This window comes from Malus domestica, chromosome 02 (genome assembly GCF_042453785.1).
Source record: "Malus domestica chromosome 02, GDT2T_hap1".
Lineage (NCBI taxonomy): Eukaryota > Viridiplantae > Streptophyta > Magnoliopsida > Rosales > Rosaceae > Malus > Malus domestica.
Window position 1 is genome coordinate 457,643 of NC_091662.1, and position 27,746 is coordinate 485,388.

The window sequence follows — 27,746 nt, forward strand, 5'->3', positions numbered from 1 at the left end:
ACCATGATTGACATTTTAGTGTAAAAATCTGGTTTTTCGTTAAAATAAACAGTGCCGAGAGTTTTTCGTTAAAATTTCCTAAAATTAATCTGCCTGCCGTCCATGAAAATTGGTCCAAAAAAATTTAGTCTTCATACATTTATAAATCCTTATATTTAATTCAAAATTAAGTTAAAGATTATTCTATAAATAAGAGTTAATTTTCATCAACGACTTTTTTGGGCTTGGCCCTTTTTCCCATTGGGCCCTGAGACAAAGATTTGCGACCCAAACGGCATGTCGCATCACGGGAAATTTGCCTCCTTATCCCAAACCAGAAGCTCGCTCACTGGTCAGGAAGCGCGAAACACTCCGGCCTCCACAGCTGAGTCGAAAAGCCATGTCCCTCCTTCCCTCCACCTCCAAGCTTTGCTCTTTCCACCCTCCAAACTCTATCCCTACCCGCGTACTCCCTTATCCTCGTCCCCAAACACTCCGAATCCTCGGCGCCAAGAGGGCCGGCAAGCGGAGGTACCCGTCGGAGAAGAAGGAGCTGAAACTGAAGCATAAGGAAATCGCAGGGGACGTCAAGAACAAGTACGAGGGCATCTGGAGGCTGTCCAAGCTCGGCGTCTCCGTCGACAAGGACCCGGGAAAGGACTTTCTCGGCGTCTCCGATGGCTTGCTCGAACAGATTGCCAAAGTACTCGAATTTCCGGTAATTTTATCCGGCGGCACTTTATGTCAAGCATTTTTGTTCAAGTTTTCACATTTTTTTAATCTTCGTCTCTTGTTTTTCGTTTCAGGTTCCTTCGATGCTGCCGACGGAGGCGTTCACGGTGGTTCGGAAATCTTTTGATGCAAGGAAGGTATGTTATGTTGTTTTGAATTTTGGTTTATCGTTGAAAGTTAGAGTCTTGGAAAAATGGCGATTCGCATCGCGTCTGTTCCATCTGTGAAATTGTTTCAAATGGTTATGGAAGAGTTGGGATCATTTCGATTTTGTTGCCGAGCAAGTAATCTGATTTTTTTGTTTATGTTCCCCCTGATTAATTTTTGTGTAGAGGCTGAAAGAACCGAAATTCGTATACATTGTGGAAATGGATGTCGACAAACTTCTGAGTCTCGAGCCTCGTGCTTGGGACTTCATTTCTGAGTTGGAGCCGAAAGTTGGGCTAGTAGAACACATGCCTGAAGCTAGAAAATCTGGAGATTTGATCAATATAATACAGGACTTTAAGAAAGTCCATCAAGGTATAGTTTCAAGAGGAAGTGGCAATAACAGGAGCAATGGGTCTGAAGGATCACACACGCATCCCACAGCTAAAAAACCAAAAATTGCGGTGGTGGGTAGTGGACCATCAGGGCTGTTTGCCGCCCTTGTTCTTGCAGAATTTGGTGCAGATGTTACGTTACTAGAAAGAGGTCAGCCCGTTGAACAGAGGGGCCGCGACATTGGCGCTCTGGTTGTCCGCCGGATGTTACAAACAGAAAGCAATTTTTGCTTTGGGGAGGTTATACTTATAACTTGATTCACATTGTTTTCCTGCTCGATAACTGCATGTGCCATTATGTTTTAAACACACACACCTCCCTCTGTATATATACGTCTATGTTTTACCATTGAGCCATTTATCGAGGACTTATTCATGGCAGGGTGGTGCAGGTACCTGGAGTGATGGAAAGCTGGTGACAAGGATTGGAAGAAACAGTGGCAGTGTTTTGGCGGTCAGAACCATTCTCTATCCTTTTGTTTGTCTTCTCTTTGTGTAATTTGGACAATGAAATACTGAGCTGTCACGGCATAAATAATAGACTACGTAGCATCTCTTTTCTTTTCTTCTAGGTGATTAGTATCATTTAAGCTATTACCTGACCTTATGTGAGTTGATTCAGATTTATTTACTTTTCAGGTTATGGAAACGTTAGTTCATTTTGGGGCTCCCGAAGGAATCTTGGTTGACGGAAAGCCTCATCTGGGAACAGATAGATTGGTTCCATTACTTCGCAATTTTCGGCAACATCTGCAACAGCTGGGTGTGAGTCACACATCTATTTTCTAGCTAAATCAAATGCATATTATTACATTTATGTTGCTTACCACTTCCATTTTGTATGTTCTTAGTAATTCTTTTTTTGGCATGTTCAGGTTACCATAAAGTTTGGGACTAGGGTAGACGATCTCCTTGTAGATAACGCACAAGTTGTAGGTGTCAGAGTTTCTGATTCGGCTGACAATAGTCAGAAATGGGGATATGATGCTGTTGTTCTAGCTGTTGGGCATTCTGCACGCGATTTTTATCAAACACTTCTATCTCATAACATAGACTTGATCCCGAAAGATTTTGCTGTGAGTTACTTTTCCTCCTCTTTCATATGGATCAATGGAACTTTGTTGTCCAGCTCTGTACGTATATATGGAGGCATAAATCCTCCGCATCAACGGGCCACTGTAGCCTTCTTACCCACATCATTTCCAATACTTTACCTTCCAGATTTCTGGCACTATTACCGTATGTAAAGATCACAGGAGATAAGCATGTGCACAGAAATAGTTTATATCATTAAATATTGTGTAGTTGGAGACTTGGGAGCAGCCTCTCCATAAAATGGGGGTAAGGCTAGCCGACAATCACCTCTCCCAGACCCTGCGTAAAGCGGGAGCCTTGTGCACTGGGTACGACCTTTTTATTAAATATTGTGTAGTTGGAGGAGTTACGTTCCTTGTTGCCAGAAGAATGTATCCATCTTTCCATATTTGTTTTCGAAATTATGTATGTCGTCTTTTTGGGTGAATAAAATGGCATGAATTACTGTGAAGCCACATTCCTTGGTATTAGTTGTAGTGCTAGAATCAATTCTTTGGTAGCTTGATAAAAACTTAACTTGGCTAACAGGTTGGCTTGCGTATTGAGCATCCTCAAGAAGTAGTAAACAGCTTACAGGTTAGTTACTTCTTAGCGTCATTTAAAAAAAAAAATTGGACGTGTTGTTATTAGGTTAAGTAAATTCTTTTATCACTCTTTATACCTATTTATTTATTTATTTTTTTCCTTATTACAAAAATGTAGTATTCTGGATTGGCAACTGAGGTTCGCAGAGGACGTGGTAAAGTGCCAGTGGCAGATTACAAGGTTGCCAAATATGTTAGTGGAAAGGATGGGGAAGAACCTTCAGGGGCAACAAGTCGTAGTTGCTATTCCTTTTGTATGTGTCCTGGTGGTCAGGTGCGTATTCTGTTTTCAAATTTCTTGATTTTTATTTCACCTGACTGAAAGTATTAGCTTCTTAGTGCACCAAGGGTGCAAAGTTTCGTATGTTTATTATCAACCAACAATTGGCTTCTTCTGGGTGGGGAATTATATAAACTTCAGAACCATGTTTGAATTTTAAATACCTAGTGAAGAATGATTGTCTATATTAGACTTAGAATCGCTAAAATGGTATTTTTCAGGTTGTTCTCACTAGTACAAATCCATCTGAAATCTGTATCAATGGCATGTCATTTTCTAAACGTGCGTCGAAGTGGGCAAATGCTGCACTTGTTGTAACAGTCTCAGCGAAAGATTTTGATGTTTTGAATCTCTGTGGACCTCTTGCTGGGGTTGAGTTTCAGGTAACTTTTTCTTTTGATTATATCTAGTGTTCCTTTTTCTGCAGTATCATATTTCTTTATTTACCTACCAACTGAATACAACTTTAAGATCGGCAATAGGATTCTCTAAGATAAAATACTAAAGCATTGTCGGACCAAAAAAATCCAAAAATCAGCTTATGATGTTATAATATTTTAGAGGGAATTTGAGCAAAGAGCAGCTAGAATGGGCGGGGGGAATTTTGTGGTGCCAGTGCAGACAGTTACGGATTTTATGGACAATAAGTTGTCAGGTAGAATTGTTATGCCATTTCTGGATTAGTTTTGCAATCATATGTTCAGCAAGCTAAGGTTTTGATTGTTTCTTCACTAGTGACTTCTGTGCCACCATCAAGTTATCGATTAGGAGTGAAGGCAGCAAATCTCCATGAGATTTTCCCCATTCATATAACAGAGACGTTGCAGCATTCACTCTCTGTGTTTGACAAAGAGGTGTTGCTTTTCTACTCTTGTTGTAACTTACCTTTATATTTATGATTAATGACAAACAATTACTGATCACAATTACTTGTCTCGGACTTTGGAGCTTTCAGTTACCAGGTTTTATATCCAAGGAGGCCCTTCTTCACGGAGTGGAGGTAATCCCAGTATTTAATATTTGTTTTAACTTTTAGTTTCTTTTTATATTAACTGGATATTGATCGTGTTACATAACAAATAATCTGGTTGTATCTCAATTCGGTATAGGTTGATCATATATCTATACAACCACCAAAGTTCTTTATGTTATTGATGTCAGTATCTTATCAATTGTTGTAAAATTGCTTCCAGACTAGGACTAGTTCACCCATCCAGATTCCCCGCGACAATGATACTTATGAGAGCACATCGTTGAAAGGTCTCTACCCTGTTGGTGAAGGAGCAGGTTATGCTGGAGGGATTGTGAGTGCAGCTGTGGATGGCATGTACGCTGGTTTTGCAGTGGCAAAGAATTTTGGTTTGTGTAATGAAGGCATCGAGTCAATTTTGGGCAAGGCTCGGAGTGCTGGATTTTTGGAGTACTAGAAGCATGGTTGATGTTTCTTAAAGTTGGTTCGGAGTGCCCAACAACACAAGCTCAATCATCCACATTGGAGGGCTGAGGTTAGATAATAACTAATTGGTTTCACATCCACCAACTCAAACTTCAATGAAATAATTAGTACGTTATCGACGATCAGTTTTAAGATTTGCTCCTGTTCTTATGCTTATGCAGCTCGATAAGATTTCCTGTTCCGTCGATGATTCAAACTCCGCAGTAGAGTAATCCAGTTGATGGGTTTGGATGAAGATTGTTGGAAGAACGCAGTTTTGACATTTGCATCCCATCAGAGACTGGTTTATATATGATTTAATTTGGATATATTGCTAACTTGACATTAACATAGCTCGATCTCTAGCCACGAGGCACATTTCAATCAAGCAACATGAACTCGGGAAGATTCCTGTAAGATTTTGTAGATCTGACTATATCAGATTACTTGATCAGAAAGCTAACTATTTGTTGTTTATCATGCTATACATTGTTTGCACACCCCCAGCAAAGTTTTAGTGTGGACTGTGGAGTTTGTTTTCTTGTTTTTTTACTTTTAGTATGAACTGAACTTTAAGAGTATCTCCAGTGGAAGATGCAAAATGCCTTGAAATGGGGCATTTTGCATATTTTGTTGGGCGGACAACTCTTCAATGGGAGAGATGTAAAACACCCATCTTGGCCGGGAGATGTAAATGAAAATGTAAATTTACATATTATTTTACATCTTTTAAAGATGGATCCCGTCAGTTAAAAGAGAGAAAAAAAACGGTATCTCAAATTTGCCTCTCTCCTTTCGAAAATATAAAATAAAATGTAAATTTGGCTCTTATGTTTCATATTTGTATCTTTACGTTTACCTACTGTACTGTTTCTAAAAGGATTCCTAACGGAACCTTACGAGAGCTCGTTCCACTAAATGCAGAGGCTCGGGATCACGTATTAAACTTGTACAGTAATGTGAGAAAGGCAATAGCATGAACGAAGTAACTTTTATTTGTGTATTTCTGTTAGTTCCTTTTTACGTACGATTCATGCCCTATCAAATTGGTATCAGAAGCCTCTCGACCCTACGAGCAAAAAGGATCCAGGCGCCGCTCGCTGAGGCCAACCGTTTCTGACGAACCACCGATCGCCTCCATCAGCGCTTGCAATGACTCCCTTCAATCCAACTTCAACGACATTCACTGAATTCAGCCAAATTTTCACGTCCAGTTTCGTTTCTGGCGAACCTCGGATCCTCATTTTTCAAGTGGATTAATTAGAGCATGTGCATGCGCAGTATACTACAATTGCTTAGTGGATTAATTAGAGCATTGGACAAGCTCAACCAATCTCCACCAATCATCTTAGTTACTTGTATATACATGCATGCGGGCGGGGGTCTCTTTATTCTATATAAACAGCGTTACACACACACACACACACACATATATATATAATACATACCTAGCTTCGCATAATCTACGTACGGTTCATCAAAGTATAGTACGTACGTGCTAGTATATATACACACACACACACACACACAGCTACAGCTCCTTAAGCTGCTTGTTTGCATGGTGACGTACGGTTGTGGTGGTGGCTGGTGCGGCCGTGGCGGCGGCAGAGCCAAAAGGCTTGCGGCCAAACATGGACCCCATCTTTGGAGGTGGGGGCGTTGACTCAAGCTTGCCGCAATGGGAGGTCAAAGACCATTTACAAAGACGCTGGAAATTAGAGACTACAGTTGACCGTCGAAATTAAGGGTTGCGGATTAAAAGATAATTTGCTATCGTTAATTAATGGTTTGTTTGGAAGTGTTTTTAAAATGATTGAAAGCGTTTTTAGTAAAATTATTTTTTAAACTAATCCTTAAAAAAACATTTAAAGTGTTTTTGAAACTCATAAATATTTTATCTAAAAACACTTTTAATCATTTTAAAATTACTTTTAAACGAATTCTAAACTAAATAAAAATAAACGGATAGAACAAGTCAGTCTAAACCCTAAAATAAAACAAGTTAGCCAGTCAGAATTTGACCCCATTATACATGGCATGAACATGTTGGAAAGAAAACATATGAATATATTAATTAATACAAGCTGAAAATACAAATACCATGTACTCAGACTCGAGAGCATTTCGGTGAATATAATATCAAATTATAATATGAACACGACAAACACATAAATTTTAATTATTTATATTCTCAAAATAATAAACCTTTGTGTCTCATATTAATTAATTATTGAACTAACTAATAAAATAAAAGCTACTACCCACATGGGAGCACAAAAGTGACAATTAAGTTTGTCTATTTAGAAGATTTTTCTTTTTCCAATAAGTGGCTTTGACGGTATGAATCTTAGAACATGATTGTGTACGATTTTGCATAAAGTTTTATGTTAGATTCAAGTACTACATTTTTATTTTTAAAGTATCTTTTTAAGCTTTCTATTTTTTTTGCGCTAAGCATCTGTCTCATTATCTTATCTTCCAACTATAGTATCTAGTTAGAAGAAAGTGGCAAGGACATAAAAAAAGATGTGTTGGAATTGCACTAGTAGCCAGGACATGGAAAAAGTAGCATGCCATTGGCATATGCATCATGGGTTTTGATGATTCTCCGTGATTTTATACTTTGCTATTATAAATTTATAATTCCATCACATGAGCACCCATCATTTGGTCTTTTGTCTGCTTTAATTCATGAATAAAATTTGTATAGATCACTTAGTACTACGGTTTAGTGTTATTCTTTTTTACTTATAATTGAGAAGTCTTAGGTTCGATTCTCGCTAAAGGCAAATTTGAACCATATTATTGCTACCCCATTGTAAAGCTAAGCTCACCCTCATTTTCTTTAGTATAGATAATATTGTTTGTTCAGAAAAAAAATCGGTGTAGTTAAAAAAATGAATAAAATGAGGATAAATCTGCAACACAAAATGGCATTATTTAGTTTAACTTCATAATCTATGCATTATTATATGTAATATTTTTATTTTGGATAAATAAATCTTGTATAATATATTTGCATTCTACACTTCAACTATCTGAATTATGGAAGGATAATCTAACTTAGGAAGATAGGATGACTACAGTGCTTTGGCCAACTTGATTTTTGTAAAATCTCACATGAATTAATATCAATCATTGATGACTAGTTGTGTAAGCATGTAGATTAACAAATAATGATCACTAAATTGAAAAAGTAATTCAATCTCATCAATAAAAACAAAAGGATAATTAATTTGGGAGAAATTAGGTTCACGTCATTCTTTTTGCTACTCCATTAATTAAAATCATATTCATTTTCAATTTTTGATCAAAGTTCTTGGGTATTAATAACATCATTAATTATTTGAATAATAAAATATATTCCTTTAATGTTAAAAATGTTACAATTAGTATATTTATATTTATGGCTAAATTTTTTATCATATATTTTTATTTTTAGTTTGTACCAATTTTTTTTTCATTTTATATTTGTACCCATATATTAGTTTTTTTTGTGCCCATATTTTTTAAAGTTTTATTTGTGTTTGTACCCATGTGTATACCATCATGTGAAATTGTATATTTAATCAATGATAGAAAAATTACAACATTTTTAAAAATTTGTAGAATTTTCTTTTAAGTTTTGTTTTGTACCCATGTATTAATTTATTTTAGCATCTATATTTTTTTAAAATTCATTTGTTCTCATAATTTTTTAATCTTTTATCTGTACCCTAATTTATTTATAATGTACCAATTCTTCTTTATTAATGTACCACTTTGTTATATGTGAAATGTACTAATTTTTTTTGTAAAATGTACCAATTTTTTTAACACTGTGGACACATTCTTTTGCCATTTATTATTTCTTATTTTTACATAGTTTTTATCCATTTATTCAATCAAAATGTTTGAATTTTTTTATTGTAACCATTTCTAATAGTATTATAATGAGGGATTTTAAATTTATAGGATTATAAATCTCATAAAATATCAAACAATTAATGTCAAAACTATAAAAATATAAATATTAATTGTAATATAATGAGGTGTACAAAGTTAAGGGACTTTGATCAAACTTTGAATACCATTAAGGTTTTAGTCAAAGAATGTTAAAGATTAGAGACCGCATCCAAAATATCCCATTAATTTGATTGCTTCTGAATTCATGACAAACAATAATAAGATTGCATATTCTCTGCAGCTGCATGATAAGAAATTATTGTCTTGTATGCATCCTCTGAGCATTGTTTCTCACCAACTGTTCCAATTTGCAGGTGAAAAGAAAAAAAAAGAATAATATTAATTAAAGTCAGAAAACCCAAAGCAATATGAACCAAGACAGACAACAAGGGAAGAAAACTGTAGGCCCTGAAAGATATGGGACAAAGGTTAGGGTTTTCAAACTTTTTAGCAGACATGTTATTTCATATCATATTATGTGTCCACATCTCCACACGTCGCACAGCTATTAGAAGAAAACTCTTCAAAGAAAAAGCAAAAGATTGCATCAAACCTCATAATTTTCAAGTTTTTTTTTTTTTTTTTTTTTTAAAGAATCGAGATCTTCTCTGGATCTTTGTGTTCGAAACTTAAGGACTCGGAGGCTAGAGATCCATGCCATTGAAGAGTGAGAGAGAGATTCAGACTCTTGGCTTGTGTGAAGTAGATCAGTGAAATGGGCTAATGAGACTGTAAAATTAAAAATAAGTAGACCGGATCTTCGGGTTCGTCTACTCCAGATACAAAAATCCAAAAATGATCTTAATTCTCTTTTCCGGATTATTGCACCTAATTGCAGATTAAATGATTAGTCTTTTTCAAGATCTGGTGATTATATGCAGGGCAATTTGGCTCCCACTGCTTTCGAGAGAGACTTAACCTTATACCCACGCCACCTCGGCATTTTGCTCTAAGAACAAATGGCACCGCGTTATTTAGTCTAGAATGTCACTGTGGTGTACACAGTTATAGATAAGTCTCTCTTTAACGCTTGAAATGATTAATGTGTGACCAACTTTTACTTTTCCTGGGTTCTTCCAAGCTGTAAATGGGCCTTCCAGCTTTCGGCCAAAAGCAGCTTATGCTGCCAATGCCATATATGTAATAATATAATATACTGGCAAGCTGTTTAAGTGGTTCATTAGTGTCTAGCTTATGGTTAAAACAATATCATAAGGATAGTTTGTATTATTAATTATCTTGCTGCTGTCATGGCCCTTGTAGACTGGTAGTTGCCTAACAAAGACTCAAAGAGGGAAAAATATTGGTGGCAAACATGAGGAATTAGGGAAGAATTAGCAAACAAGAAAGGATTAATTAACAATAGAGTAAAAAATATGGAAAAAGGAAGAGCAAGGAGAAGTTGCTTTGGGATGATTACTATGCGAGTTTGTTATTATTTTTATATAAGTGATATAGGGGAGGATGATTCAAACTCAAAACTTCAAGTACACATGTAAATACTCGTAATGAATTGAGCTATAAATTTTAACATTAATTAATTATGCAGATTTAATATAAAATTTTGAAGTGGAGGGAGAGGGAAAATAAAGATGAGGGTAGTTTGTGATCATCGCCCTTCTTTGTTTTCCTTTTTCTTTTACTTTTCTTCATTCATTTTTTAATAATATAATAAAACTTAGAACTCACACATGCATTGCTGATGATTATATTGCTAGCAATTAGGTAAAAACGTTACTTTTGGTCTGCTTACATGTGATATATATATACACACACACAATTTTTTTCTTTGTAATGCACTTGATCCTATTGGGTCCAATCATATTAATAAAATAACAAATATATATATATATATATATATATATATATATATATATTTCATTTAGAAGTGTTTTTAAAAGAATTAAAAGAATTTTTAGAATCAATATTTAATAAAAATGTAAGTGCATTTTGGAAAAACATTTGAAGTGTTTTCTGCACGAAGCATGTGTTTTTTTTTTTGCATAAAGCATTTTGAGTGCTTTTGAAAGCAAAAATACTTTCATCAAAAATATATTCAATCATTTTAAAATTATTTGCAAACAAACTCGTAGAATAAAAGTAATTGTAAGATCCTTTCAGTCTGGATCATCTAGCAGCCTGTTTTGGCTTGTCGATTCTATTTTTAAAGTGATGAAAGAGTAAAACTCTTTCTGAACGATGGTGATTTTTACCATTAAACTAACCACATTGAAGTATAAAAAATTCAACAAAATTTAGTGGGTGTGGATTTCAACATTGTCAAGATCCAAATTAATCCTAAATAATTACAGTTTCAAGCATATATGTTTCTTTGAGAGTAATCAACCATGCATCAATGCTTCATTTATAGATGAAACATCTTAATCCCAACTAATTAAAACTAATCTTATATTTCACTTATTTTGTTGGTTTAACATTCTTTCTTTTTCAAGAAAAAAAAGGATAAACCTCAAAGTTGGTATTGCATCAATTTCCATCCTCGTACACTATTGTTTAATTGACACTTGAACTGCATCTATCAAGTTAGAATCAGCAGACTCAAAAAACAAATAGCTGTGCAGAGAAAATAAATATGCGGATATTATTTTTTGTAACAAATTAGTATGCAGATTTGAGCGAAACGAAGTTGATTAAAACAATATACTCTGAAGTACACTCTCGTAATTTAGGTTGAATTAAAATATTGGTCTTGAAAAAAATGTAAACTAGTTTGAAATTTTTCTTAGTATATATATATATATATATATATAACTATAAAAGCATCAATGGAAAACAAGTTTGACATTTTTTTCTCAGTAAATGCAATTTAATACATTGATTTGGATCATGATGTTCTACTGCATGGAACTGGACGCAGGAGATAGGGGCCCATATTTAACTTTGTCAAAGGACTTATCAAGTAGGTGGCGCGAAATCAACGTCATCTCGGAGTGCCTCCCTCCAAATTGTAACCGTTTCTTCGCAATTTATATATTTAAAAAAATTCCAAAAACCCTTTTTTCAAATTAAAATACCCAGAAAATAATATTAAATTATTTCCTCAAATATATACCTTTTCCTTTCTCCATTTCCATCTCGGCACCTCTCCTTCAAACTCCGCCTCCCGCCGGAAATCTTTGACTTCCCGCCGGGAATACTTGACTCTCCGATCACCGCGAGGCGAATCCCCTCCGTTTCCGGCGACGCCTCCCAGCCACCGTCGCGTGACCTCCTGATTCGAATTCTCAAAGAGATTAAAGCAACTTCCTTCCGTTTTCGGTGAGTCTCAAATATCTCTTGGGATGCGAGTTTAGGGTTTTGATGATATGAGGAATTCTTGCAACGTTTTTTTTTTTTTTTTTAAATTTTATATTATTTGTTGTTAACTTTCGAGATAAACCGTAGTTACCAACGGCTAAATTATTTCCTTTTAAGTTGCAGGAAATTAATTGATTTATCATATGTTTTATTTTTTTTGGGAATTCTCGAGAGTTCTATTGAGATTCAATGAACTCTCTCTCTCTACAAAGACTGAAGCTTTGGCGTTTAGAGAGAGAAATTGCATGAGCAGTGAAGCAGTAAACGTGTCTTGGATTTGAGGGACACTGCCCTGTCGGCTGCAGACATATGTCATGGATCCCTCGTTGGGAATCCTTTTCATTTTTCTCTTCCGAATTTTTAACAAATGTTTCGACTTCGGTTCCTAAATCTGTGAAACAAAAACAAATGAACAACGATGGTCAAAACAAAAAGAACCACCTTATTTTTATCGACTTTCCGATTAACGATGTGTTTGCATTGCTTAATTTTATGTGTGTATGATTCTAACTGCTGTCCCAAAAATTCATGGGGATGGACAATGATCCTTCGTCCACGTGGACCTCCATGTCTTTTTCTCATTTGCCAAAGAACATTAGCACCTGCAAGTTTCAACCTTGGAATAATTGGAGATTTTAATATTGTGGATACAGACAAAACACCGCAGAAGCAAACCCTTAAGCATCATTTTAGTAAAGTAAGTAAATTTCTGGCAGTTGATCCCAGGTTTAGTCTGTATATTAGTTGGAAAAAAGTTAGAGAGAGAGGGGGTAGAGAGAGAAAGCTAAAAGCTTTGGATTGTTTTTGCAAGTTTTGTGATCGCTTTCATTGAATTCCCTTTCAGACAAAGAGTTGTGAGAGAAGGGAAAGCTGGGCACAGAGAGAGAGAGAGAGAGAGAGAGAGAGAGAGAGAGAGAGTGTGTGTGTGTAGGTGGTTTTTCTGAGTGAGAGTTGAGTTGAGTTGACCCATTGTCCAGCCCAACCGACCATGGCACTCCCGTGAGAGGGACCAGAGCAAAATTAAAGGCAGGGCGCTTATCCAGCACATACAGTACAACCCTTCAGTTTCTCTTATCCTGCACCCTCACCACTGTCCACTCCCTCTTCCCAGTCTCCCCAATGTTCCTAGGGTACCCTACCAGGCTGCCCTTGCATTCAGTTTTGTGGGTTATCAAAACCAACCTCTAACCATAACCGTCTTTGGCACCAGATGTTGTTTCCCCCCCTGCATAATTTCACTGCCGTGGCCTAATCTGATTGGATTTGCGGTTGTTTCTGTGAAAACAAATTACCCTTTTGAGATTATTTGCTGTAATTCTCAGATTGATTCTCAATTGGATCTGAGTCTCTGTAAAGATGTATGCTTTTTTGGGTTTTCAATGTTCCTTTTTCTTTTTCTTTTTTTTTTATGGGTTGTTTATTCTTTGCTTTGCTTAGCCCCTCACTCTGCTGCTGTCTCTTACTTTTGATTTGTGCGTTTTGTGGCAGATTTATTGCAGAGAAAAGTATCTTCTTTTCAAGCAACAGGTTGTGTTATTCCATTGAGTGTTGGTATATGAATGTGGTGGGATTATATGAAATGCAAAGGCTGTCAAATATGTAAATTTGGTTCGATGAAGTGAAAGAACCAAATTCCATCTATGTGGTCTGAATTGGATTTGGATAGTGTGGATGGATGTGCGTGAATCAGCTCTAGCAGCGCTGAAGAAGAAAACAGCCGTGGAGACCCCAAGACCGCCGTTGGTTCCGGCGGAGAGGAACAACAATGCAGTCACCACCCGCCGCCCTCGAACGAGGGAAGTTAGTTCTAGGTACAAGTCTCACACTCCATCCTCAACAACTCCCTCATCACCTTCTGGTGCTCGGCGTTGCCCATCTCCAACCCTTACTAGCACCTCACGTCCAACATCGCCATTGGTGTCCAAGAGATCCCAATCTGTTGACAGAAGGCGACCTTCGACACCCACTTCCCCGCCAAGTCCATCAACACCGGTCCGCGATGCAGATGTGCAATTTTCGTTCAGAAGACTAGCAAATGGTCGAATGCCAGAGGGTTTATGGCCTTCCACTATGAGAAGTTTGAGTGTTTCCTTTCAGTCTGATAGCATTTCAATTCCTGTTAGTAGGAAGGAAAAACCAGTGTCGAGTGCTCTGTCTGACCGCACTTTGAGGTCATCTTCGAATGTGGCTCATAGGCAGGCCGAAACACCTGCTGCTCCAAGAAAGCTTACAACGGAGAGAAAAAGGAGCCCTCTTAAAGGCAAAACTGCTCCTGATCAATCAGAGAATTCTAAGCCGGTTGATGGCTTGCATTCCCGATTGATAGATCAGCATCGATGGCCAAGTAGAATAAGTGGGAAAGTATCTTCGAATTCATTAAATAGAAGTGTGGATCTTGGTGCTAAAATTGTCAGGCTTGCTGCGCCAACTCCCGGAGTTGGGTTGTCTACGCTGAGGAGAACGCCACCATCTGATTCTTTGGGCAAATCTTTACAAAAATCCGCCAGTGATACTGCTGCATTATTACCGCTTCATCAAAGCTGTAAAGCAGGACTAGGAGCAAATTCAGTTGATGGTAATTCCCTGCAGGTATCCAGACCTCACAAGCTTGCCTCCACAAGTTTATCGGACAGGTTGTCATTAACATCTCATTCACTGAAATCTCAATCTTCGCTTAGTACTCCATCACAATCACGACCATCCTCGCCTAGTAAGAGCTCAATGTTTTCATCTTCTGTTACAAGAGGTTTAAGCCCGTCTCGATCAAGACCATCTACTCCTCCTTCTAGAGGAGTTAGTCCATCTAAGGCAAGGCCGTCCGGTACTTCTAGTCAATCAAGCAGTTCAACATCTGTGCTTAGTTTCATTGCAGATTTTAAGGGGAAAAAGGGTGCAAGTTACATTGAAGATGCTCATCAGTTGCGTTTACTTTACAATAGATGTTTGCAATGGCGATTTGCCAATGCAAGGGCAGAGGTTGTACTTTATGTTCAGAAAGTAAATGCAGAGGTGGGTGTTTGTTCTCTTTGAACTATAAAACTTTTAGGCATATTTCTTTGCTCTACTAATTTCTTAATTATTTCCTACTATTATTTATCATGTCCCGTCTTACTAACTTCCTAGTGCTGAATAGTTTGTTCAATGATATTGATTTGTTGCATGGTCAGGGTTGTGCAAACTTATTCTAAGTGACGAATATTATGTCAACTTACATCGGAATTTAATTGATCTTGCAGAGAACTTTATTGAATGTGTGGAACAGTACAATAAGCTTGTGGGATTCAGTAATCAAGAAACGAATCGATCTCCAGCAGTTGAAGCTTGAACTTAAGCTGAAGTCAGTATTGAATGATCAAGTAATGCATCTTTTCCACGACAGTGATGTCATGTTATCTGCAATGTTTTCAGTGATTGCATTAATCCTTTAAGGATTCCTGTAAGTCAAAGACTAGGTTATGATGCAGAAAATATGTAAAACTTTAGTGTGGTCGTCAAATTATTTTGCACCAAGCAGTTAGGATGCATTCTAAGATTTCATCCGTGTGAACCTTTGGAAATGTTTGGAATAGCTTATAACCGGCCTTGTTATCAAGGAATAGGAACTATATAGTAGAAGAGAGTTGATGATGAAGGCAAAAGTTCATCATGTTCTGTTTGTAATCATATTCAGTTTGAAAACCCGAGCAAATTAGTGCCAAGAGTGACATTTGTTGGAAATAATAAATCATTGTTAGGCATGTCTTAGTTCAGAGGCTTTCCTGTTAAATTTTGGTCCCATATTGTATCTTACTCGTACCCTTTCTAATGATTGGTCAGATGGCCTACCTTGACGACTGGGGTTTACTTGAAACCGAGCATATTGCTGCATTCTCTGGGGCTATGGAAGATTTGGAGGCAAGCACTCTACGTCTTCCAGTGACTGGAGGGGCAAGGGTATGTTAAGTTGTAAAAGATCATTAATTTGATTTGTGGAAAGAGACTTTTTCTCATCACTATACTTACACTTTTACAGGCAGATTTGGATTCTTTGAAGGTAGCTATCTGCTCAGCGGTTGATGTGATGCAGGCAATGGCATCCTCCATATGCTGTTTGCTCTCACGGGTGAGATTCATGCATCCATAGTTTAGGTTGACCATGTTGTGATAGCTTTCAACCTCCGTCCTTTTACTACATTCTTTATGACATACACCGGGTAGCACTAACGATCAATGATGTAGAGGTTGCATATATTGTGCACACAAAGTTTGTGTTTGGAGGATTTATCTTTCAGAAAAGACAGACATAATAACACAGAACTTTACGTTCATGTGATGTAGGTGGAGGGCGTGAACAGTTTGGCTTCTGAACTTGCTGTTGTAGCAGCACAGGAGAAAGCCATGATTGACGAGTGCGAGGTGCTGTTGGCTTCAGCAGCAGCTATGCAGGTAAAACAATGAGACCATTTATTTTTAATGAACAGAATGTAATTAGGAAAAGCAAATCCTCGTGGCTTTCTGTCACATTTGTTCTGTCGTAGTATTGAATGTTCTTCAGTTTGATGAACGCTTATTTCTGTTCAGCCGAGCGTGTCTTCAGTTTGATAAATCATGTTCCAACATTAACTGCTTATAAACACTGTACTTAATTAACTTTTGATTACTGGCTGCTCAAAACAGGTAGAGGAATACAGCCTGAGGACCCATCTCATGCAAACGAAACAAGACTTTGGAAAAGCGAGCGCCCAATTTTGGCAACCAAGACTTGTTCTTGATCCTGACTAGCTTCAAAGCCAACAATATAAGCTCGCGTTGTCAATTCCGAAGGGATAAATACATACCGGGGCAGAGATAAATGTCTCCGTCGGTTCTCCGTGAATGTAAATTGATTTTTCTTTTTTCCTTGGAATGTCATCTTGCTCTTTTCGAAATTTTTCCTTTTTTTTCTGAGCAGAGGGCCGTCGGCTCCATGCTTTCCGGTGTAATTTTTGGTGCTACGCAGATGAAAAGGAAATGCAAAGGAAGCAAAGGATTGGAATTCAGTGTAGAAGCAAAAGTTTCAAAGGAAATGAAATAGGAAATCGTCGTAATTACCAATGTTCTATTTATGCTGCCTTGGATTTGAGTTTTACTTGTTTTATGCCTCGTTTGAAACTGCTTTTAAAATGACTGAAAGCGTTTTTAAACTCCTTAACCATTGTTTTATGTCTTTACTGCTGAACAAGTGTATGTTATTGGTCTAACAACCGTTAGGCCTCAACTAGCCGGTCTGTATATACCCGACCTGTTAATCTGGCCCAACCTACCCGTTGATCCGTCGAGTTTCACCTCAAGTCCGAAAGACTCTTAGGCTGACTGCTTGACCCCATCACCTGTTCGACACACCACATCCAAAGATCTTGCAACGTTTATCTTAGTTCTCATGCAAAATATTTTCTAAAACTAAATTTTTTTAATTTTTTCACAAAAACTGTGAGTAATAACCACCATTTTCAAATCAATTTTGGCAATTTTTACAAGATTAATTATAAGCCAAAATTCGAGTCATTCTCGTCGCACTACATGTTTCCTAAAATCAATTTAGAAAATTTCGAATATTTTGGAAAAATTTGGGGGCCTACTATTAGTTTATATTATTTTTTTTTAATTTTCAACTTTAAATTTGGAACCTAATAACTAGTATGATCACATTAAAAAATCTTGCAACATTTTCTTAGTGCCGACGCAAGATATTTCCTAAAACTAAAAATTTTAATTTCTTTTACAAAATTGTGAGTTACAACCCACATTTCAAATGGATTTTAGGAATTTTTACAATATACAATATAAGCAAAATTTCGAGTTATTCTCATCGCACCACATGTTTCTAAAATTAATTTAAGACATTCTAAAGATTTTTTTACACATAAAAAAAAAATTTGGTGGCCCACTATTAGTTTATATATAGTTTTTCTATTTTGCATCGTTAAAAATCAATAAATAATAGTTTAGGGAGCTAATAAATGGTTGGATCACATCGAAAGATCTTGCAACATTTCCCTTAGCTCCCGCTCAAAATATTTCATAAAACTAAAATTTTCAATTTTTTTACAAAAACTGTGAGTTATAACTCATGTTTTCATATCGATTTTGGAAATTTTTACAATACACATTATAAGCCAAAATTCGATCCATTTTCATCGCTACGCATGTTTGTTAAATTTAACTTATGACATTCTAAAGATTTTCAACCCATAACAAAATATTTAGTTTTTTCCAATTTACCCTAATTGATTTTGTTTATCAAGAGAGAAAGAGGAATTCCCGCCAAAATAAAAAAACATCCTCAAACGCTCCGTGGAGACGCAAAACAAAACACAAACACATGATTAGCAGGAACATAAGCAGCTGCCGTGCGCCACAACTTGATCGGAACTTCTTCCTCGGACTCCTCAACAAGGCGACCTGTCTCTCTCACCTGACCCAGACCCACGCGCAGATCATCCTCAATGGCTACCAAAACGACCTCGCCACCGTCACCAAGCTCACCCACAAGTTCTCCGACCTCAAGGCCATGCGCCACGCACGTGACCTCTTCCTTTCCATCGCAAGACCCGACCTTTTCCTCTTCAACGTCGTCATCCGAGGCTTCGCCGCCAACGCCGCACCTTTCTCTGCGATTTCTCTCTACACCCATTTGCGGAAGAACACTAATCTTAAACCCGACAAGTTCACTTACGCTTTCGCCGTGTCGGCCGCTTCGGGTTTTAAGGACGAGAAATATGGGGTTTTGCTGCACGCGCACTCGATTGTTGATGGGTTAGGATTGAATTTGTATGTTGGGTCGATTGTTGTTGACTTTTACTTCAAGTTTTCCCGGGTTGAGTTAGCACAGAAGGTGTTTGATGGATTGCCCGAGAAGGACACGGTTTTGTGGAATACGATGATATCTGGGTTGGTGAGGAATTGTTATTACTCTGATTCGATGCGGGTTTTTGGAGATATGGTTGTGGGTGGGATGGGTTTTGATTCGACGACAGTGGCAACCGTGCTTCCTGCAGTGGCAGAGTTGCAGGAGTTGAAAGCAGGGATGGGAGTTCATTGTTTGGCTCTGAAGGCTGGATATCATTCAGATGTTCATGTGCTTACCGGCTTGGTTTCGTTGTATTCAAAATGTAAGGAGCTAGAGACGGCAAGGTTGTTATTTGGGCACATTAGTCGAACCGATTTGATATGTTATAATGCAATGATTGCCGGATACACTTGCAACAATGAAACTGAATCATCGGTTAGTCTTTTCAGGGATTTGCTTGCTTCTGGGGAGAAAGTCAATTCGAGTACAATTGTTGGGTTGATTCCTGTGTCTTCTCCTTTCGGTCATCTGCATCTCACTGGCTCTCTTCAAACTTTCTGTGTGAAATCTGGTATTGTTTCTCATCCTTCAGTTTCGACTGCATTTGTTACTGTTTACTGTAGACTGAATGAGATTGAATCGGCAAGACAGCTTTTTGATCAGTCTAAGGAGAAAACTTTGGCATCTTGGAATGCCATGATCTCGGGATATACCCAAAATGGGCTGACGGAGACTGCAATATCTCTTTTCCGTGAAATGATGTCTGAATTCAGTCCAAACCCTGTTACAGTTACAAGTATTCTTTCGGCATGTGCTCAGCTCGGAGCTATAAGTCTTGGGAAATGGGTCCATGGTTTGATTAAGAGCAAAAATCTTGAGTCTAACATCTATGTATTGACTTCTCTAGTTGACATGTATGCAAAGTGTGGGAGCATTGTGGAAGCTCGGAAGTTATTCGACTCGATGACAGAGAAAAATGTGGTCACTTGGAATGCCATGATATCTGCTTATGGCCTTCATGGTGATGGGCACGAAGCACTAAAACTCTTTACCGAGATGTTGCATTCTGGGATTTCCCCAAGCGCGGTTACTTTTCTATCCATCTTGTATGCTTGTAGCCATGCTGGCTTGGTGAGAGAAGGTGAAGAAATCTTCGATCATATGGTTCACAACCATGGCTTTGAGCCCTTGCCCGAGCATTATGCCTGCATGGTTGACATCCTTGGCAGAGCTGGAAAGTTAGAGAAGGCGTTGGAATTTATAAAGGAACTGCCAGGTGAGCCAGGTCCTCCCGTTTGGGGCGCATTGCTTGGTGCTTGCATGATTCACAAGAACACCGAACTGGCGTGTGTGGCTTCCGAAAGGCTATTTGAATTGGACCCAGATAATACAGGATATTATGTCTTGCTCTCCAATGTGTACTCAGCTGACAGGAACTTTCCGAAGGCTGCTTCAGTACGACAGGTAGTTAAGAATAGAAATTTGGCAAAGACTCCGGGATGCACTCTCGTTGAGATTGGTGAGACCCCACATGTTTTTATATGTGGTGATCAATCTCATCCTCAAGCAAAGGCAATCTATAGGATGCTGGATAAGTTAATGGGAAAAATGGCTGAGGCTGGATTTCAGACTGAAACTGTGACTGCTTTGCATGACGTTGAGGAGGAAGAGAAGGAGTTAATGATGAAGGTTCATAGTGAGAAGCTGGCCATTGCTTTTGCCCTGATTGAAACTGCACCAGGGACAGAAATTAGAATCTTTAAGAATCTCCGGGTTTGTTTGGATTGCCATAATGCAACTAAATTTATATCCAAGATCACAGAAAGAGTTATCGTAGTTAGGGATGCTAATAGATTCCATCATTTCAAAGACGGCGTTTGTTCTTGTGGAGACTATTGGTGACAAAAAGTTTTCTGCACCAGTATGCAAGCATCTACTTCTGCAGTTTCACATTGCTTCCATGGTAAAAAGTGGACAGTCACTTCATCACTAACTTTCACATCTTCACAAGGACACTGAGCATTTTTCACCGGAAATAGATGAAGCTGAACCCCGTCCAGTACTCTGGCATGGAATGACAATTGTTTCGACGCTCTCTTTCTGGTATACTCCCGGCAAGCACTTATAGCATATATCCTGTTTGCATTGTATTCTGATTCATCAAGCTATTCAAATACAAGCCTCAGACGATTTTCGAAATTACATTACTGATCTAGTACCCTTTTTCTCCAGTAGGAAATCATCTTTGTAATTTATTTGGTTTTAACATTTTTAACCTCAAAATAGAAGAAATTGTTCAAATAAGCACATCAAACTGCTTCGATTCTTCGATGCTTATGTTTCATGCACCCTTCTTCTGCTTCGATTCTTCGATGCTTATGTTTCATGCACCCTTCTTCAATAATTTTTCTGAGAATTTTTTTCTTTCTTCTGTGCTAAACCCTAAATCAGGAGAAAAACTAGTGGTGCACCTGGTGCATCCGACATCCCTCACATTTGCAACATCATGTGAGCAGCACGTAACTATAAGCGTGAGATAGATGTGTTGAAAAACCCGCACACCTAACAAGATGTATGTAAGTTTTTCTTGTAAATCAGACATAAGGTAGATGTGATGGCACAACATAAGAACAGAATAATAAACTGAGACTCCATTGAGCTCCCTTGTGAGGTAGTGCCAAAGGCATTACAAACAACACTTTTCCAATTCACTTACAAAACTTGGTACATTGATTGCACTTCAAAGCTACACAAAAATTCTTAATCTACCTTTATTCGTTCTTGTGCTGCATATATATCTTCAGCATGCACATTTCAGAAAAGGATGAAAGGAATGCAAGTATTTTCAGCAGTTGATTCCGCATTGCTTCGTGTTGGGTCCCTTGGTTTTCATCACAAATGGATCGATTCGGACCCAGAGTAAAGAGAAGATGGAAGCCAGGAGAATTGACCAAATGACAACAATGGTTGGCGTCCGGTTCTGCCTCCCCATGAGACCTTTAAGGAAGGGATAGAGATGGACAATCACCCAAAATGCAAAGAAGAGCTTCCCAAACAGAGGCCCCCATGATTGGTACCCGTTGTTTATGGCGTCCGAAACCCCAGCAACGACTCCAACAAGGTTGATGACTAAGATTGTGGTTGGAGGGATAAGGAGGGTTGTCCATTTAAACGCGTATAATTCCCCGAAATCCTCATCGTCTGATGACTTGGCTGTGACTGTGAAGTTGGTGTCAATGCCGGCTAAAACCTTGAGAAGACCTTGCACAACGGCGAAGAGGTGAGCTGAGACACCACCAATCACCCAGAACTGCTCGTTTCTCCACCATTCTTCAATGCTCACTCCGCTCCACCTCAGCTCAAGAATGCCGGTTCCAAAGATTGAGAGAAACAGCGCAATGAAGAAGAGACTTGCAAAAGTGCTTATCTGCAATTTAAAAAAGAAAACACAAAAAAGTACAACTTTGATAAAAATGGACGCTTTCATTTGTTATTTATCAACTCCTATGATTCAATGTAATGCAAACCTGTGGCATGATGAATTTATCGGTGAGCAAGCAGACGGCAGGGAGGATACAATAGGCAAGAAGAGGGAGGGAGGTGAAAGGGTAGACAGTAGTGTTGACATAAGCAAAACGCTCTAGCCACTTGAGTTTCCCTCCCTTGTAGCCATACCAGAGTGGACTATGGCGACTGAAAAAGATCTCAATCGAACCAAGTGCCCAACGAAGAACCTGGTTGAGCCGATCTGACAAGTTGATGGGAGCTGTACCCTTGAATGCAGGTCTATCCGGCATGCAGTAAATTGATCTCCAACCACGGCAATGCATCTTGAATCCCGTTAGGATATCCTCTGTGATAGATCCGTAAATCCAACCTAGCTGCATATATCCAAAAGTAGCAACATATTCCACAATGAATCAACAAAATCTGCACTAACTTGACTCATAAGGTACCGAATTTAACAGCGGATAATAGAAGAAAATTGTTGAAAATTTTACCTCTAAACCCCACTCGGTTTTGTCTTCATAACCGCAACTGATCACATGAATGGCTTCTTTAAGCATCGCTGCTGGGCTTGAGGAAGGAGGGACACCGCCTTGTTCCATCAAAGTTGAAGTCACGAAAATTGCAGACTGTCCGAATTTCTTTTCAAAATTCATATGGGACATCAGTAGCTCTTTGTCATCATCCCTTCCTGCTCAATATTATGTAACTTTTAAGTTTTACTTAAGCCAGAATAAAAAAAGTATCATTGAAAATGATTGCTTTTGATAAATCACCTTGTAGGTTTGTACCATCTCCATTTGCATCATGCTTGGAGTACTTTGGAAGCTTCTTGCGCCGTCCAAAGCACGGGCAGCAGTCACAGCTTATCATCTTCGGGCGCTTAGGAGCCTTCGGAGGATCGTAGCCATATAAAGCTTGCCTTCTGAACACACATCCTGTTCCCACATACACAGGACCTTGAATTCCATCCAGACCTTTCATGTTAATCTGAAAATCAATGAGAATAAATTGTCGTCTCAGTTCATTTTATTAGCACATCTTAAGAAACAACTGATCTCCGTGTTTCCTGTGATATCACTTACATCGAAGAAGACTGTATTTCTGTTCGCATAACGATCATTTCTGTCAATGCCATCGAATCTTTGAGGGAACTGGACATAGCAAACCTTCCTTCCGATTTGGGGGTCCATCAAGAAACACATTGCCTCTCTTGCAGCCTTGCTGTTGTTTACGTAATGGTCACAATCCAAGTTGAGCATGAAAGGAGCATTTGTAAGTACTCCGGAGACACGAACCTGATCATATACATATACATGAGTAGAATTTGTTACTTGGTAATCAAGAAAAAGAAGAAAAGGAATATGTTTGAATTGATAGTTTTGTTTAGTTACCAGGGCATTCATGGCACCGGCCTTCTTGTGATGTTGAAATCCCGGTCTCTTCTCACGAGACACGTAGACAAGACGGGGAAGCTCATTTCCTTCAGTATCAAGACCTCCGCTGTGACCAAGAAAGACTTGAATCATGCCGGGGTGATCCTTGGTGTTGTTTCCGGGCCACGGTGTCCCATCTTGCATAATCCACCCTTCTGGCGGAACCTTTGTGGCTTTTGCAACAAGCGCATTTATCCTAACCTTGAATTCCTCATACTCTCTCTGCATGTCATCCGTACACAAAAATTACGGTCAGTCAGCCTTCATCTTAATCAAGCAGGTTCTAGTACTGATATGAATGTGATTATATACGCACACATACCTTCATAGCTCGGCGTTCCTTGACAAATGTTGGCTGCACTTTGTCCTTGAGATAATCAATCTTCTCGCAGAAGTAGAACTCGGGCGCTCGAGGCTCAATCGCAAACTTCTTGCAGAAAGGTACCCATTTGCGCGCAAACTCTGCAGTTTCTGACAAGGCTTCGAAGGTCAGCATGGAAGCTCCATCATCAGAGATGTAGCATGAGATCTTATCGACAGGGTAATCCATGGACAAAATTGAAAGAACTGTGTTGGCTGTATTAAGTGGAGGTTCCTTCATGGGATCCACAGTACTCACAAACACATCTACCGGACAAAGCATGTTCGGTTCACCTTCCCTCTCATACCTGCATCAGTTGATAGCATCGTATTAACTTACTAACTAGTTATCGCTCGGGTGCTACTGTACTCATATTTCACAAATGTGTGTGTGTGTATGTATATACCTGAGGGAAAGGCGATCGAGGTAGGTCTCGCGATCAATGGGGTACCACTTTGGGAACTGATCAAGGATCCATGAAACTGCAAACCATATTTCACATGTGACAGACACTAACCAGAGACCGAATGCGTCAGTGACCGGATTCAAAAGCCTGTATCGAAGGAAGAAGGCCAAAATGAAAAGCCGAGCCACAATGATCATCCGATAAGGGTTGATCTTGCTTGAAGCAATTGGTACTTTCCTTGAGAGTGGCTGCCTAGCTTCATCTATCCTGCATTATGCAGTACAAATACACAACATTATATATGTTGGTAAATGAAATTAAGGACTTAATTACTGGGTTGAATTGAGTTAATTAGCTTAAAGATCATATAAATACATGGCCATGTCGGCATCATTCAAATCATCGGGTTGATCATTGCCACCGAGGTTGCCTTGCTGCATTTTCCAGTCGTCCATTCTTTCTTTCCATCCACCTCCCTCTCTCTTCTCAGCGTCCCACCTTTCACTTCCTGTATGAATGCAAGGCACGCGTATATGTAAAAGAAAGTTTGGATAGATTAATAGGAGAACAAGTGAATGAACGAAGTATACCAGTCTCAGAAGCCGGATATGGATGCACTCGTTTATGCAACGAAGATGATAACATCTGTGGATCTCCGTGAGCGTGCGATGAGTATGTGAGCTCACCGCTTACCTGCACGAAATTAAGAATGCACGTATGTGCATGAATGAAAAATAGTACTAGAGTGATCCTTATGCATGGATCACAATTTATCGAGAGAGCTACTATTGGTACTCCAAAAAAGTCATTTTGCACTCAGCCTTACAGGGCGGGATCTGCCTCCGGCGATTACAGGTGGTGGGAAATGTGACTCCTGATCAGGATCATCGGGGCCTCTTCCGTAGCTCATCTTTCCATGGAGCATGGCTTCAGCCATCTGCTCATTATTAGGCTTGTAATACGGCGATCTGGCAGCAGCGTTGCTGATAGTTTGATCATGGTCATCTTCCGGATGATCGTGATTCATGTTGAATTCGTGTTCAATGTCATCAAGGTCCTCTTCGTCATCGTCTCCTTCGACACGGGGACTGCCTTTGAGACGCTTGTATCGGGTTTTGCACTGAGGGCAGTTCTGGGAGCCTTCCCTGCGCTCGTACTCGTAGCATGGCCTGCACACTGGGAAGCCACACTCGTTGCACGCCACGAACAAGTCTCCGTCCACCGTCAACCCCACGTCGTCGCCGCATATCTCGCAGACCTGTCCGTCCAAGTTCCTTAATGGCTTGTGCTGCACCCATTAAAAACAAAAAATATAACTTCAAACCAATTCACAAAACAAACTGAAAGCAAAGCGTAGTTGCTCAAGAACACAAAAATCCCATGTCAAAATAATTGACAAAATTAAATACGACGTATATTGAATGAATCCACTTGTATAATTACACGAGGGTTTTGCGACAAAATTACTCCATACATGAAATATTGTGCAGATGAAGATGCAAGTGTGAGGAAAAATATAAGATCGGCGTGATTAGTAGTAAGTTTTTGACCTATTGTACATATAGTCACACGTACCAACATGCAAAGTCATAGGACATACTAGTCGTTTTTTTTTTTCAAATTGCAGAATTATGGCTCGTTTGGATGTGCTTTTAAAATGACTGAAAGTGTTTTTGATGAAATTGATTTTGAGTTCTAAAAGCACTTAAAGTGTTTTTTGGAAGAAGCACCAGATATGCGCTTCTTGCAGGAATCACTTAAAAGTGTTTTTTCAAGATTCACTTGGATTTTTGCTAAGAATTGGTTTCAAAAGCATTTTCACCAAAAGCGTTTTCAGTCATTTTAAAAACATATCCAAACGAGCCCTTAATCGAGATAAGCTCTTTGGTACTGGTCAAAGGCATAAGGTGCCTTTATCAACATCGACCATCCCCTATTTGTATTAAACCAAACCCCGCAGAGAAAGAGAACCAACTAAAGAAAATCCAACACCATCAAAACAAACATGGTGATGAATGTATTAGCTACCTCTTCATGGCCACGAATGACGACGAGTTCATTGCGGTTGTGAGACCCGGCAACAAGTCCGGCGCTGGCTTCCATGTCGGCCGCCTGTGTCGATTCGAGGTTCGATAGCGATCAATAATGCTGATGGTCAAATACGGTGAGGGTTCTATTTTATGATGAAGGATGGAAGAAGTAGTTCGTAGCTAGGTGGGGAGGGTAGCTTGGGAGAGGTCTTTCTCTTACCTAATGTGAGAGAGAGAGAGAGAGAGAGAGAGAGAGAGAGAGGGAGGGAGGGAGTCCACGTAACCATCGAGGTGGCTGATGGTGGTTGTTAGTTGCAGGGTCTCCGTTGCCTTGAAGCTAAGCTTTCCTTCCATTCTTCAAATATACTCCACAACCGTCCTTCTCGTTTTTGCGCTGTCGCTCTTCATATTTTTGTTGTTGTAAGTTGTAACTATTAAATTGTTGGTGCCTCTAGCTACAAATTTTAGTGCTCAATACACGAAAAAATCTTTAGTTTTTATATATGTCAATCATACAACCCCACATACAAATTTTTTTTTTACGTATTGTTATAAAATTGATACGCGATGTTAACAATTATTAACAAAGTGAAATTCCACTTTCATTTGGCAGAGAGTGCTGTTTGAGAAGCGTGGTGGAAATCCAAAGTTCCTCTTTTCGTTGCAATTAGAAAATCCTAAATGTCTTCACAAATTTTTATTTTTATTTATTTATTTTTTTAATTTGACTTATTTTTGGTAAGGATAAGTGTGATGGTTGATAACGTGTTGAAGAAATCATTGCCATTTGAAGATCCTCTTTGGTCCTAGGCCGTGACATTGTAAATAAGATATGAGGTATCTTAAAATCTTAGGTCAGCCAGCCCAAATCACGTCTGTTGCTCGACCATTAAATAAAATAGTCATGTTGTCATTTACTTTTCACCTAAATATCCATTGACAAATATATGTAATCATACATACATGATCATCAGTAACGTAATAATATACTTGTCGATATTTAATGGATGAACATATGCCACGCAACCAAAAATTCTCTCTAGGTAAAGATGTTCCTTGGTTACGTTGTTAATTTGTTATCAACTTTGATCACAAATTCAAGATAGATTCTTTGAGCCTTGACAAGAGCACACTTCCATTTTGAGAAAATGTTAGTTTGTGTTAGATATACTTGAGAAAGAGTGGGCCCCATATCGGGATACGAGAGATCTTTTATTGTGCCGGGAACACGGCCAATGCATCAAATGTAATAATACAATTAGTTGAAAACTTGAAAAACAAATTACAA

General features: G+C 38.6%; 4 protein-coding genes across 5 annotated transcripts; 3 read left to right on the forward strand and 1 right to left on the reverse strand.

Moving 5' to 3' along the window:
* Positions 1-319: 319 nt before the first annotated feature.
* On the forward strand, positions 320-5,158 carry LOC103426554 (uncharacterized). The gene is made up of 14 exons (XM_070813627.1): positions 320-697; positions 786-848; positions 1,044-1,493; positions 1,636-1,707; positions 1,893-2,018; positions 2,129-2,329; positions 2,877-2,924; positions 3,051-3,206; positions 3,434-3,595; positions 3,774-3,867; positions 3,948-4,066; positions 4,168-4,212; positions 4,406-4,717; positions 4,830-5,158. Exons 1-13 carry the CDS (start codon positions 380-382, stop codon positions 4,637-4,639), a joined length of 2,088 nt encoding a protein of 695 aa, XP_070669728.1. The 5' UTR covers positions 320-379; the 3' UTR covers positions 4,640-4,717; positions 4,830-5,158.
* A 6,377-nt stretch (positions 5,159-11,535) lies between these two features.
* On the forward strand, positions 11,536-16,976 carry LOC103426555 (AUGMIN subunit 8-like). 2 transcript variants are annotated; one of them, XM_070804943.1, is made up of 7 exons: positions 11,536-11,871; positions 13,399-14,919; positions 15,147-15,266; positions 15,727-15,843; positions 15,923-16,012; positions 16,228-16,335; positions 16,567-16,976. In XM_070804943.1, the coding sequence occupies exons 2-7, from the start codon at positions 13,582-13,584 to the stop codon at positions 16,669-16,671; spliced, it is 1,878 nt and encodes a 625-aa protein (XP_070661044.1). In that variant the 5' UTR covers positions 11,536-11,871; positions 13,399-13,581; the 3' UTR covers positions 16,672-16,976. The 2 variants fall into 2 exon arrangements, with proteins under 2 accessions (XP_070661044.1, XP_008362866.2); XM_008364644.4 differs by lacking the exon at positions 11,536-11,871 and adding an exon at positions 12,594-13,268.
* Positions 16,977-18,200: 1,224 nt separating this feature from the next.
* Positions 18,201-21,022, forward strand: LOC103426556 (pentatricopeptide repeat-containing protein At4g30700). Its single transcript, XM_008364645.4, has one exon. It carries the CDS (start codon positions 18,251-18,253, stop codon positions 20,618-20,620), a length of 2,370 nt encoding a protein of 789 aa, XP_008362867.2. The 5' UTR covers positions 18,201-18,250; the 3' UTR covers positions 20,621-21,022.
* Positions 21,023-21,354: 332 nt separating this feature from the next.
* On the reverse strand, positions 21,355-26,711 carry LOC103426557 (cellulose synthase A catalytic subunit 7 [UDP-forming]-like). Its single transcript, XM_008364646.4, has 12 exons — positions 26,457-26,711; positions 25,255-25,716; positions 25,019-25,121; positions 24,804-24,936; positions 24,429-24,695; positions 23,984-24,329; positions 23,620-23,883; positions 23,311-23,523; positions 23,002-23,215; positions 22,720-22,916; positions 22,246-22,599; positions 21,355-22,145 (listed from the first exon to the last, which is right to left on the reverse strand). Exons 1-12 carry the CDS (start codon positions 26,529-26,531, stop codon positions 21,564-21,566), a joined length of 3,210 nt encoding a protein of 1,069 aa, XP_008362868.2. The 5' UTR covers positions 26,532-26,711; the 3' UTR covers positions 21,355-21,563.
* Between the last annotated feature and the right edge of the window lie 1,035 nt (positions 26,712-27,746).

What these genes read in the sequence shown, in the direction of transcription:
- LOC103426555 (XM_070804943.1), top strand. Translation starts at nt 13,582, where the DNA reads ATGGATGTGCGTGAATCAGCTCTAGCAGCGCTGAAGAAGAAAACAGCC. An exon ending in AGTCAGTATTGAATGATCAA is followed by an intron (nt 15,267 to 15,726) that starts GTAATGCATCTT and finishes ATGATTGGTCAG; the next exon opens with ATGGCCTACCTTGACGACTG. An exon ending in CAGTGACTGGAGGGGCAAGG is followed by an intron (nt 15,844 to 15,922) that starts GTATGTTAAGTT and finishes ACACTTTTACAG; the next exon opens with GCAGATTTGGATTCTTTGAA.
- LOC103426557 (XM_008364646.4), bottom strand. Translation starts at nt 26,531, where the DNA reads ATGGAAGCCAGCGCCGGACTTGTTGCCGGGTCTCACAACCGCAATGAA. An exon ending in CTCGATCGCCTTTCCCTCAG is followed by an intron (nt 24,330 to 24,428) that starts GTATATACATAC and finishes CAACTGATGCAG; the next exon opens with GTATGAGAGGGAAGGTGAAC. An exon ending in AAACCGAGTGGGGTTTAGAG is followed by an intron (nt 22,600 to 22,719) that starts GTAAAATTTTCA and finishes GGATATATGCAG; the next exon opens with CTAGGTTGGATTTACGGATC.
- LOC103426554 (XM_070813627.1), top strand. Translation starts at nt 380, where the DNA reads ATGTCCCTCCTTCCCTCCACCTCCAAGCTTTGCTCTTTCCACCCTCCA. An exon ending in TGATCCCGAAAGATTTTGCT is followed by an intron (nt 2,330 to 2,876) that starts GTGAGTTACTTT and finishes CTTGGCTAACAG; the next exon opens with GTTGGCTTGCGTATTGAGCA. An exon ending in AAGTAGTAAACAGCTTACAG is followed by an intron (nt 2,925 to 3,050) that starts GTTAGTTACTTC and finishes ACAAAAATGTAG; the next exon opens with TATTCTGGATTGGCAACTGA.
- LOC103426556 (XM_008364645.4), top strand. Translation starts at nt 18,251, where the DNA reads ATGATTAGCAGGAACATAAGCAGCTGCCGTGCGCCACAACTTGATCGG.